The 14,253-nt window shown below is 48.2% G+C and overlaps 4 protein-coding genes across 4 annotated transcripts; all 4 read left to right on the top strand.

Moving 5' to 3' along the window:
• Positions 1-518: 518 nt before the first annotated feature.
• Positions 519-1,977, top strand: LOC136826364 (uncharacterized). Its single transcript, XM_067083621.1, has 2 exons — positions 519-1,132; positions 1,371-1,977. Exons 1-2 carry the CDS (start codon positions 519-521, stop codon positions 1,975-1,977), a joined length of 1,221 nt encoding a protein of 406 aa, XP_066939722.1.
• Positions 1,978-2,029: 52 nt separating this feature from the next.
• LOC136826363 (dual specificity protein kinase shkD-like) lies at positions 2,030-2,788 on the top strand. The gene has a single exon (XM_067083619.1). It carries the CDS (start codon positions 2,030-2,032, stop codon positions 2,786-2,788), a length of 759 nt encoding a protein of 252 aa, XP_066939720.1.
• A 5,656-nt stretch (positions 2,789-8,444) lies between these two features.
• On the top strand, positions 8,445-9,587 carry LOC136826362 (uncharacterized). The gene has a single exon (XM_067083618.1). The coding sequence runs from the start codon at positions 8,445-8,447 to the stop codon at positions 9,585-9,587; it is 1,143 nt and encodes a 380-aa protein (XP_066939719.1).
• Positions 9,588-12,513: 2,926 nt separating this feature from the next.
• LOC136826361 (uncharacterized protein DDB_G0286175-like) lies at positions 12,514-14,233 on the top strand. Its single transcript, XM_067083617.1, has 2 exons — positions 12,514-12,693; positions 12,953-14,233. The coding sequence occupies exons 1-2, from the start codon at positions 12,514-12,516 to the stop codon at positions 14,231-14,233; spliced, it is 1,461 nt and encodes a 486-aa protein (XP_066939718.1).
• Positions 14,234-14,253: the final 20 nt, after the last annotated feature.

Here is a 14,253-nt window from a genome sequence, read left to right as displayed (position 1 = left end):
AACCACAACAACTCCTCACCAACCAAAGAGACTCCTCACCAATCTCAACTCTGTCTCCAACCACCACAACTCCATCACCAAACACAGCTCCCAGCTCAACTCAGCCACCAGCAACTCCATCACCCAGAACTCTGTCATCCAACTCTGTCTCCAACCACCAAATCACCAAACACAAAACTTTTCAAACAACACCTCAACTCCCTCACCAACTTCAGCTTTGTCTCCAACCACCACAACTCCATCACCAACCACAAGAACTTCTTCAGCAACACTCAATCAACTCTGTCTCCAACCACCACACCTCCATCAACTCCTCTTCACCAAACTCAGACTCCCTCACCAACTTCAACTCTGTCTCCAACCAACAACCAACACAACCCCATCAACAACCAAAACACTCTGTCTCCACCAGTCCATCACCACAACAACTCCTCACTTGGCTCCAACCACTACAACTCTCACCAACTCCAACTACAACACTCAACGACCACCACAACACCAACACCAAAACAACAAAAATGTTCACCAATGTCAACAACTCAACACTCACTTCAATCTGTCTCCAGCCACCACAACTCCATCACCAACCACAACAACTACCAACTCATCACCTTGTCTCCAACTCTGTCTCCAACCACCAACTAACTCCATCTCCAACAACCACAGAAACTAAACTCCATCAACCAACTACTGTCAACAGAAACTCCAACTCTGTCTCCAACCACCAACAAACCCCATCACCAACCACAACAACTTTCTCACCAACTTCAACTCTGTCTCCAACCACCACAACCCCATCACCAACCACAACTCCCTCACCAACTTCAGCATCTCCCTCACCAACTTCAACTCTGTCTCCAGCCATCACAACTCCATCTCCAACCACAGAAACTCCTTCACCAACTTCAACTCTGTCTCCACCCACGACAACTCCATCACCAAAAACAACTCCCTCACCAACTTCAGCTTTGTCAGAAACCACAGCAACACCATCACCAACAAATAACTCCATCCAACCAACTCCATCATCACCAACAGAAACTCTGTCTCCAACAACCACAACTCCACCACCAACTTCTGTCTCCAACACACAACTCCATCACCAACCCAAAACTACTCACCAACTTCAAAAGTCTCCAACCACCACAACTCCATCACCAACCACAATAACTCCCTCACCAACTGGCTCTGTCTCCACCAACCACAACTCCATCACCAACCACAACAACTCCATCTCCAAACACTCCAACAACTCCCTCACCAACCACAACTCCTCAACAACTTCAGCTCTGTCTCCATCACCACAACCCATCACAACTCCACTAACTCAACTCTGTCTCCAACCACCACAACTCCATCACCAACCACAGAAACTCCTCACTAACTTCAACTCTGTCTCCAACCACCACAACTCCATCACCAACCACAACTCTGTCTCCAACCACCACAACTCCATCACCAACTCTGTCACAACCACAACCATCTCCAACCACCACAACTCCATCAGCAACCACAACAGCTACCTCACCAACTTCAACTCTGTCTCCAACGACCACAACTCCATCATCAACCACAGAAACTTCCTCACCAATTTCAACTCTGTCTTCACCCACCACAACTCCATCACCAACCACAACAACTACCTCACCAACTTCAACTCTGTCTCCAACCACCACAACTCCATCACCAACCACAACAACTCCCTCACCAACTTCAAATCTGTCTCCAACCAACACAACTCCACCACCAACCACAGAAACTCCCTCACCAACTTCAACTCTCTGTCAACTCTGTCCATCACAACCACCAGCAACTCCAACTCTGTCACCAACTACCACCACTCCATCACCAAACAATAAACTTCCATCTCCAACTACTGTCTCCAACAACACACTCCATCACCAACCACAGAAACTCCCTCACCAACTTCAACTCTGTCTCCAACCACCTTTCCCATCACCAACAACAGCCAACTGACAAAATCAACTCTGTCTCCACAACTCCACCAACCAGAAACTCTGTCAACTCCATGTCACCACCACAACTCCATCACCAACCACTCCCTCACCAACTTCAACTCTGTCACCAACCACAAACTCCATCACCAACCACAGAAACTCCTCACCAACTAAATCTGTCTCCAACCACAACAACTCCATCACCAACCACAAACTTCTCACTAACTTCAACTCTGTCTCCAACCATCACGAACTCCATCACCAACCACAAAACTTCACTCCTCAACTCCTCACCATTCAACTCTGTCTCCAACCACCACAACTCCATCACCAACCACAGATCAACTTCTCACCAACTTCAAACTCTGTCTCCAACCACCACAACTCCATCACCAACCACAGAAACTTTCTCACCAACTTCAACTCTGTCTCCAACCACAAACCTGTCAACCACCCAACTAATCACCAACCAACAACCTCACCAACGTCAACTCTGTCTTCCACAACATCACCAACCACAGAAACTCCTCACCAACTTCAACTCTGTCTCCAGCCATCACAACTCCATCACCAACCACAGAAACTCCCTTCACCAACTTCAACTCTGTCTCCAACCACCACAACTCCATCACCAACCACAAAATTACTCACCAATCCTAACTCTGTCTCAACCACCACAACTCCATCCAACCACAGAAACTTCCTCACCAGCCTCAACTCTGTCAACCACCACAACTCCATCACCAACCACAGAAACTCACTCAACTTCAACTCTGTCTCCAACCACCACAACTCCATCACCAACCACAACAACTCCTGGCCAAAACTGAGCTCCTGTCTCCAACCACCAATCCATCACCAACCACAGAAACTCCCATCACTAACTTCAACTCTGTCTCCAAACACACCAACTCCATCAACTTCAACTCTCCAACCACCACAACTCCATCACCAACTTCAGAAACTCTCACTCAACCACCACAGCTCCCCAACCATCAAACCATCACCAAACCACAGAAACTCCGTTTCCAATCAACGCTCCCATCACCACCATAACAACTCCTCTGAACTGTACCTCCAACCAACTTCACCTTGTCCAGCCAACTATCCACAACTCCATCACCAACCACAACAACTACCTCACCAACTTCAACTCTGTCTCCAACCACCACAACTCCATCACCAACCACAGAAACTTCCTCACCAACTTCAACTCTGTCTCCAACCACCACAACTCCATCACCAACCACAATAACTCCTCCATCAACCTCAACTCTGTCTCCAACCACCACAACTCCATCACCAACCACAAAACTCCCTCACCAGCTTCCAACTCTGTCTCAACCACCACAACACCTCCATCAACTATCACAGAAATGTCACAACTTCAACTCTGTCTCCAACCACCACAACTCCTCACCAACCACAACTCAACTGTCTCCAACCACCACAACTCCATCACCAACCAAAGAACTCCCTCACCAACTTCAACTGTCTCCAACCACCACAACTCCATCACCAACCACAGAAACTTCCTCACCAACTTCAACTCTGTCTCCAACCACCACAACTCCATCACCAACCACAGAAACTCCTCACCAACTTCAACTCTGTCTCCAACCACCACAACCCCATCACTAACCACAATAACTCCCTCACCAACTTCTGCTCTGTCAACAACACTAACCTCACCAAATTCAACTCTGTCCACAACCACCAACAAACTCCCAACCACCAAACTCCATCACCAACTTCCAACTCCTCACTAACTGCAACTCTGTCTCCAACCACCACAACTCCATCACCAACTACAGACTACAGCACTCCAACCACCACAACACCTACCACAACAACTCCATCACCTGTCAACCAACAGAACTCCATCACAACATTCAACCCAACTCTGTCTCCAACCACCACAACTCCATCACCAACATCAAAACTCCTCACCAACTTCAACTCTGTTCCAACCACCACAACTCCATCACCAACCACAACAACTCCATCACCAACAACTCTCTCAGCCACCATAACCATCACCAACTAACTCCAACTCTGTCTCCAACCACCACAACTCCATCACCAACCAACACTGACTCCTTCACTAACTTCAACTCTGTCTCCAACCACCACAACTCCATCACCAACCACAGAAACTCCATCAACCCAACAACCACACTAAATGCTCTGTCTCCAACTACCACAACTCCATCACCAACCACAGAAACTCCTCACCAACTTCAACTCTGTCTCCAACCACCACAACTCCATCAACAACCACAACTCCTCACCAACTTCAACACTCTGTCTCCAACCACCACACTCCATCACCAACTCTCACAACTCTGTCTCCAACCACCACAACTCCATCACCAACACATAACTCCTCACCAACATCAACTCTGTCTCCAACCACCACAACTCCATCTCCAACCACAAAACTCCTCACCAACTTCAACTCTGTCTCCAACCACCAACAACTCCATCACCAACCACAGAAACTCCTCACCAACTTCAACTCTGTCTCCAACCACCACAACTCCATCACCAACCACCTCCTCACCAACTTCAACTCTGTCTCCAACCACCACAACTCCATCACCAACCACAGACTCCCTCAACCACTTCCAACCAACTCCATCACCAACCACACAAACTCCATCACCAACTCAACACAATCTCAACCAATCCACCACTCTGTCTCCAACCACCACAACTCCATCACCAACCAAAGAAACCCCTCACCAACTTCAACTCTGTCTCCAACCACAGCCATCACCAGCTCAACTCTGTCTCCAACCACCACAACTCCATCACCAACCACAGAACTCCCTCACCAACTTCAACTCTGTCTCCAACCACAACTCCATCACCAACTACACAACCAACTCATCAACCAACCAAACAACTCCTCACTGCCAAATCAACTCTGTCTCCAACCACCACAACTCCATCACCAACCACAGAAACTCCCTCACCAACTTCAACTCTGTCTCCAACCACCACAACTCCCTCACCAACTTCAACTCTGTCTCCAACCACCACAACTCCATCACCAACCACAGAAACTCCCTCACCAACTTCAACTCTGTCTCCAACCACCACAACTCCATCACCAACCACAGAAACTTCCTCACCAACTTCAACTCTGTCTCCAACCACAACTCATCACCACAACCACAATAACTCCTCACCAACCACAACTCTGAAACCACTCCATCACCAACACAGAAACTCCTCACCAACTTCAACTCTGTCTCCAACCACAACAACTCCATCACCAACCACAGAAACTCCTCACCAAACTTCAACTCTGTCTCCAACCACCACAGCTCCATCACTAACCAAAACACAGAAAAATCCTCACCAACTTCAACTCTGTCTCCAACCACCACAACTCCATCACCAACCAACAGAAACTCCTCACCAACCTCAGCTCTGTCTCCAACCACCACAACTCCATCACCAACCACAAAACTCTCTCCACCAACTTCAACTCTGTCTCCAACCACCACAACTCCATCACCAACCAAAACTCCCTCACTAATTTCAACTCTGTCTCAACCACCACATCACCTGACTCCATCACCAACCACAGAAAACTCCTCACCAACCACAACTCTGTCTCAACCACCAACTCCATCACCAACACAACTCTGTCTCCAACCACCACTCCATCAACCACAACAACTCTGTCTCCAACCACCACAACTCCATCACCAACCACAGAAACTCCTCACCAACTGTCTGTCTCCAACCACCACAACTCCATCACCAACCACAGCCCTCAACTCAGCTTCAACTCCTCCATCAACCAACAACTCCTCACCAACTCTGTCTCCAACCACACAACTCCATCACCAACTTCAGAAACTGTCTCACCAACTTCAACTCTGTCTCCATCTCAACAACATCAACACTCCCTCACCAACTCAGCTCATTAACAACACTCATCACCAACCCTCACCAACAACTCTGTCTCCAACCACCAACAACTCCATCACCAACCAAAGAAACTCCTCACCACCTCAACTCTGTCTCCAACCACCACAACTCCATCACCAACCACAAAAAATTGTCCAACTCAACCTGTCAACCACCACAACTCCATCACCAACCACAGAAACTCCTCACCAACTTCAACTCTGTCTCCAACCACCACAACTCCATCACCAACCACAACAACTCCTCACCAACTTCAACTCTGTCAACCACCACAACTCCATCACCAACCACAACAACTCCACTCAACTCAACTACAGCTCTCCACAACAACCACAAAACTCTCACCAACTTCAACTTGTCATCAGCCACCACAACTCCATCACCAACCAACCAACTTCAACTCTGTCTCCAACCACCACAACTCCATCACCAACAACAGAAACCTCTCACTAACTGCTCTGTCTCCATCACCAACCACAAGAAACTATCTCACCCACTCAACTCCAACAACAACCACTCCATCACTCCATCACCAACCACAACACTACCTCACTCAACTCTGTCTCCAACCACTCAATCATCACCACAGAAACTCCTTCACCAACTTCACTCAACCACAACCACCTTCCATCACCAACTTCACCAACTTCAACTCTGTCTCCAACCACCACAACTCCATCACCAACACACTCCATCTACAACAACCACAGAAATCCCACCAACTCAACTACCCATCAACAGAAACTCACCAACTTCAACTCTGTCTCCAACCACCACAACTCCATCATCACAGAAAATCCTCACCAACTCAACTCTGTCTCCAACCACAATCCATCCATCAACGACAACTGCTGTCTCCAACCACTCATCACCACAGAGCTCTGTCTCCAACCACAACAACTCCATCACCAACCTCTGTCTCCAACCAGCTCATCAACAACTCCCTCACCAACTTCAACTCTGTCTCCAACCACCACAACTCCATCACCAACCACAGAAACTTCTCACCACAACTCCATCACCAACCACCAACTCTGTCTCCAACCACCACAACTCCATCACCAACTCAGAAACTCCTCACCAACTTCAACTCTGTCTCCAACCACCACAACTCCATCACCAACCACAACCACTCCTCACCAACTTCAACTCTGTCTCCAACCACCACAAACTCCATCACCAACCACAGAACTCCTCACCAACTTCAACTCTGTCTCCAACCACCACAACTCCATCACCAACCACAGACCAACTCCTCACCAAACTCGATCAACAGCTCCTCACCAACTTCAACTCTGTCTCCAACCACCAACAAACTCCATCTCCAACCACCATAACTCCATCACCAACCAACTCCTCTCCACTCTGTCTCCAACCACCACAACTCCATCACCAACCACAGAAACTCCTCACCAACTTCAACTCTGTCTCCAACCACAACAACTGTCAACTCACCACAGATAACCCATCACCAACTTCAACTCTGTCTCCAACCACCACAACTCCATCACCAAACACAACAACTCCCCAACTCAGCTTTGTCTCCAACCACCACAACTCCATCACCAACCACAGAAACTCATCTCCAACCAACTCCAACAACCAACCACTGCTCCATCAACAACTCACCACCAACAACTTGTCTCCACCACAACTCCATCACAACCACAAAACTCCTCACCAACTTCAGCTCTGTCTCCAACCACCACAACTCCATCACCAACCACAGACAACTCCCTCACCAACTTCAACTCTGTCAACCAACAATGACCACTGAACAACTCCTCACCAACTTCAACTCCATCAAACTCCATCACCAGCCAGCAACAACTCCTCACCAACTTCAACTCTGTCTCCAACCACCATAACTCCATCACCAACCACAACAACTCCTCACCAACTTCAACTCTGTCTCCAACCACCACAACTCCATCACCAACCACAACCACTTCATACAACAACCATCAACTTCAACTCTGTCTCCAGCCACCACAACCCATCACCTACAACTCCAACTCCTCCTCATCACCAACAACTGTCTCCAACCACCACAACTCCATCACCAACCACAACAACTCAACACCAACTCCCACACCAAACTCCTCACCAACTTCAACTCTGTCTCCAACCACCACAACTCCATCACCAACCACAACAACACTCCTCACCAACCAAAGAAACTCAACAACTTCAACTCTGTCTCCAACCACCACAACTCCATCACCAACACACACAACTCCTCACCAACTCAACTCTGTCTCCAACAACAACTCCATCACCAACCACAGAAACTATCTCACCAACTCAACTCTGTCTCCAACCACCACAACCTCCATCACCAACCACAACAACTCCATCACCAACCACAACAACTCCAACACCAACAACAACTCTGTCTCCAACCACTACAACTCCATCACCAAAACAACCCTCACAACAACTCATCCAACAATGACAACCTCAACTCTGTCTCCAACCACCACAATCCATCACCAACCACAGAAACTCCTCACCAACTCAACTCTGTCCCAACCAACCTGAATGTCTCCAACCACAAACACTCCTCTCTTCACCAACTTCAACTCTGTCTCCAACCACCATGCTCCATCACCAACAACACTCATCACCAACTCCCACCACCACAACTCCAACACCAACCACCACTACCTCACTAAATTCAACTCTGTCTCCAACCACACACAAACTCCATCACCAACAAACAACTCACCTCTTCAACTCTGTCTCCAACCACCACAACTCCATCACCAACCACAGAAACTCCTCACCAACTTCAACTCTGTCTCCAACCACCACAACTCCATCACCAACCACAACTTCCTCACCAACTTCAACTCTGTCTCCAACCAACCACATCACCACAACCACCATCAACAACCACAGAACAACAGCTCCTCACTCTCAATCCAACTTCTGTCTGTCCAGCCACCACAAACTCCATCACCAACCACAACAACTCCTCACCAACTTCAACTCTGTCTCCAACCACCAACTCCATCACCAACTACAGACCACTCTTCTCTGTCTCCAACCACAACAACTCCATCACCAACCACAACAACTCCATCACCAACCACAGACTCCTCACCAACTCAAGCTCTGTCTCCAACCACCACAACTCCATCACCAACTCCAACAACAGCCACTGCAGCTCCCCTCACCAACCAACCAAACTCCTGTCTGCAGTCTCATACAACAACTCCATCACCAAACACCAACTCCTCACCAACTTCAGCTCTGTCTCCAACCACCACAACTCCATCACCAACCACAGAAACTTCCTCACTCTCTGTCCAAACAACCATCACAACTCAGCATCACCAACCACAACAACTCCATCACCAACTCCTCTGTCCATCACCAACCACAACTCTGTCTCCAACCACCACAACTCCATCACCAACCACACAGCTCCTCACCAACTTCAACTCTGTCTCCAATACCACAACCCATCACCAACCACAGAAACTCCTCACCAACTTCAGCTCTGTCTCCAACCACCACAACTCCATCTCCAACCACAACAAATACCTCACCAACTTCAACTCCTGTCTCCAACCCAAATCACACAACAACTCCATCACCAACACGACAGAACTCCAGCACCAACAAACTCCATCACCAACAAAACTCTGTCTCCAACCACCACAACTCCATCACCACTAACCAGCAATGACTCAACAACCAACAACTCCACCAACAACACCAACTCTCAACCAACAGCTCCATCTCCAACCACACCACTGACCAACTCATAACAACAAACAACTCATCAACTTCAATCTCTGTCTCCAACCACACAACTCCATCACCAACCACAGAAACTCCCTCAAAGCTCCTCTGTCTCCAACAACTCAACTCCATCACCAACCACAGCAAATCCATCGTCAACAACCATCTCCAACCACTACAACTCCATCACCAACCACAGAAACTCCCTCATCAACCCATCAACTCTCTCACCAACCACCACAACTCCATCACTAACCACAGAAACTCCATCACCAACTTCAACTCTGTCTCCAACCACAACAACTCCATCACTAACCACAACATCTGTCTCCAACCACCACCACTCCATCATAAAATAACTCCACTCACCTTCAACTCTGTCTCCAACCACCACAACTCCATCACCAACCACAGAAACTTCCTCACCAACTTCAACTCTGTCTCCAACCACCACAACTCCATCACCAACCACAACAACTACCTCACTAACTTCAACTCTGTCTCCAACCACCAACCATCACATCTCTGTCTCCAACCAACAGCAACTACAAACAACCTGCAACTCTGTCTCTCCACCACAACTCCATCACCAACCACAGAAACTCACTCAGAAACTCTGTCTCCAACCACTGCAACTCCATCACCAACCACCATCACCAGCAACCACCAACTTCCTCACCAGCCACTCAACTCCATCTCCAACCACCACTGCCTCATCAAACTCCATCACCAACCACAACTCCAACCAACCACTGCTCCTCATCAACTTCAACTCTGTCTCCAACCACCACAACTCCATCACCAACCACAGAAACTCCTCATCACCAACAACTCTGTCTCCAAACCCACCACAACTCCATCACCAACCACAACCACTACAACTCCTCACCAACCTCAATAACTCCTCACCACCTTCAACTCTGTCTCCAACCACAACAACTCCATCACCAACCACAACAAACTCACCAACCAAATTCAACTCTGTCTCCAACACTCAACTCCATCACCAGCCACAGAAACTTCATCACAACTTCAACTCTCACTCAACCACCACAACTCCATCACCAGCCACAACAACTCCCTCACCAACTTCAACTCTGTCTCCAACCACCAAACTCCATCACCAACCATCTCCTCACCAACAACTCTGCTCCAACCACCACAACTCACCAACCACCACTGCAAATCATCACAACAACTCTGTCACCAACCACCACAACTCCATCACCACAGAAACTCCTCAATCCCAACTTCAACTCTGTCTCCAACTCCACCACACAGCATCCATCAACCACAAAACTGGCCTCACATCACTTCAACTCTGTCTCCAACCACCACAACTCCATCACCTACAACCAACCACAGACAGCTCCTCACAACTTCAACTCTGTCTCCAACCACCACAACTCCATCACCAACCACAATAACTCCCTCCACCAACTTCAACTCTGTCTCAACCACACAACTCCATCACCAACCAACAACCAACTCCTCACCAACTCTAACTCACCAAACTCAACTCCAACCATACAACTCCATCTCCAACCACAGAAACCCTCACCAACTTCAACTCAGTCTCAACCACCACAACTCCATCACCAACCACAACAACACTCTCACCAACTTCAACTCTGTCTCCAACCACCACAACTCCATCACCAACCACAGAAACTCCCTCACTAACTTCAACTCTGTCTCCAACCACCACAACTCCATCACCAACCACAGAAACTCCCTCACCAACTTCAACTCTGTCTCCAACCACCACAACTCCATCACCAACCACAACAACTCCCTCACCAACTTCAACTCTGTCTCCAACCACCACAACTCCATCACCAACCACAGAGCTCCATCACCAACTCCATCACCAACCACAAAACTCCATCACCACAATGACTCAAACCAAACAACTCCATCACCAACAACTTCCAACTCTGTCTCCAACCACCACAGCTCCATCACTAACCACAACTCCCTCACCAACCAACCTGTCTCCAGCATCCAACTCCATCTCCACCACAACTCCTCACCAAAATCAACACCCATCACACAACAACTCCAACTCCACTCTCACCTCTGTCACCAACTCCATCAACTCTGTCTCCACCCACAGAAACTGTCTCAACAACTCACCATCACCATAACTCATCACAACAACAGCTCCTCTTCAACGACAACTCTGTCTCAACCACCAAATCCATCACCATCAACAACCACAGAGCTCATCCACCAACCTCTGTCCTCAACACCCACCACAACTCCATCACCAACCAACAATGACCACCAACTTCAACTCTGTCTCCAACCAACACCAACTCCATCACCAACCACAACTCCTCTCAAAACTTCAACTCTGTCAACCACCACAACTCCATCACCAACCATAGAAACTCCAACACCAATTTCAACTCTGTCTCCAACCACCACAACTCATCACAACTCCATCACCAACTCTGCTCCAACCAACAGAAACTCTCCTCCACACAACTTCAACTCTGTCTCCAACCACCAAACTCCATCACCAACCACAGAAACTTCTCACCAACTTCAACTCTGTACCTCACAACAACTCCATCACCAACCACAACAGCTCCTCACCAACTTCAACTCTGTCCAACAACAACCACAGCTCCATCACTAACCACAGAAACTCCAGCTGTCTGTTCAACTCCATCATCAACCACCACAACTCCTCACCAACTTCAACTCTGTCTCCAACCAACCTCCATCACCAACAACTCTCTGTCACCAACAACCACCAACCACACCAAACTCTGTCACCAACAACTCTGTCTCAACCACCACAACCCATCACCAACCACAGAAACTCTCCAACAACTTCTGTCAACCAACCTGCATGACCACAGAAACTCCTCACCAACTGTCAACTCTGTCTCCAACCACCACAACTCCATCTCCAACCATCAGAAAATCTCACTGCAGCTCTCAGCAAACACAACTCTGTCTCCAGTCCAACCACTACTCCATCACCACAACCCATCACCACAACGACCACTGCCTCACCAACTTCAACTCTGTCTCCAACCACCACAACTCCATCACCAACCACAGAAAATCCATCACCAACTGTCTCCAACCACCACAGCTCCATCACCAACTCAGACAACTCCCTCCAACAATAACTCTGTCTCAACTCTCCATCACCAACAACAGAAAACCGCAGCTCACTCCAAACAAATCTCCATCACCTGCATGTCTCCAACCACAAAACTCCATCACCAACAGAAAACTCCAATGCAACTGTCTCCATACCACAACTCCATCACCAACCACAGACCACTCCATCAAATACACAACACCTGTCTCCACCACTGCAGCTCTGTCTCCAACATCACCACCACAACCACTGCACCACCATCACAACAACCACTCCAAAACTTCAACAACTCCTGTCTCCAACCACCAAAACAACTCCATCACCAGCCAACCACAATCCACTGCAGTCTCAACCACCACAACTCCATCACCTCCACTCACAACTCATAACAACAACTCCTCAAACAATCCATCTGCACCATCATAGACAACAACTCCTCACCAACTTCAACTCTGTCTCCAACCAACAAATCCATCACCATCACCAACCACAAAACTGCAGTCCAACTCTCAACTCTGTCTCCAACCACCACAACTCCATCACCAACCACAACAACTCCCTCACCAACTTCAACTCTGTCTCCAACCAACCACCAACAACTCCATCTGTTTCAAACCACAGAAACTCCTCACCAACTTCAACTCTGTCTCCAACCACCATAACTCCATCACCAACCACAGAAACTCCTCACCAACTTCAACTCATCTCCAACAACCACCACACCAACTCCAGCACCAACTCACCAACCACCAATCACAACTCCACAACTCCTCACAACAACCAACTCTGTCTCCAACAACTCATCACCAACAACCACAACTCTGTCTCAACCACAACAACTCCATCACCAAACCACAACGACTCCTCACTGCAACTTCTCCATCACCAACTTCAACTCTGTCTCCAACCACAACAACTCCATCACCAACCACAGAAACTCTCACTGCCAACTCTGTCTCCAACCACCAACTCCATCACCAACCCATCTTGCTCACCAACTTCAACTCTGTCTCCAACCACCACAACTCCATCACCAAACCATAGAAAACTCTCCCTCATCAACTTCAACTCTGTCTCCAACCACCACAACTCCATCACAACAACTCATCACAACAACTCCCTCACTCAACAACAACTCCATGTCAACAACTGCACTCCATCACCAACCACAGAAACTGCCTCACAACTTCAACTCTGTCTCAACCACCACATCACCAACCACAGAAAATCCTCATACAACAATTCAACTCTGTCTCCAACCACCAACTCCATCACCAACCACTCAACTACAAACTCCATCACCAAACAACCAACTCTGTCTCATACAACAACTCCATCACCACAACAACCACTGCAGCTCATACAAAACTCCTCACCAACTTCAACTCACTCCAACTCACCACAACTCCATCACCAACCAAACAACTTCAGCTCTGTCTCAACTCTGTCCATCACCTAACCACAACCAACTCCATCACA

This window comes from Macrobrachium rosenbergii, chromosome 40, assembly GCF_040412425.1.
Source record: "Macrobrachium rosenbergii isolate ZJJX-2024 chromosome 40, ASM4041242v1, whole genome shotgun sequence".
NCBI lineage: Eukaryota > Metazoa > Arthropoda > Malacostraca > Decapoda > Palaemonidae > Macrobrachium > Macrobrachium rosenbergii.
Note: the sequence above shows the minus strand (reverse complement) of the source record. Positions and strands in the feature narration are given on the sequence as shown.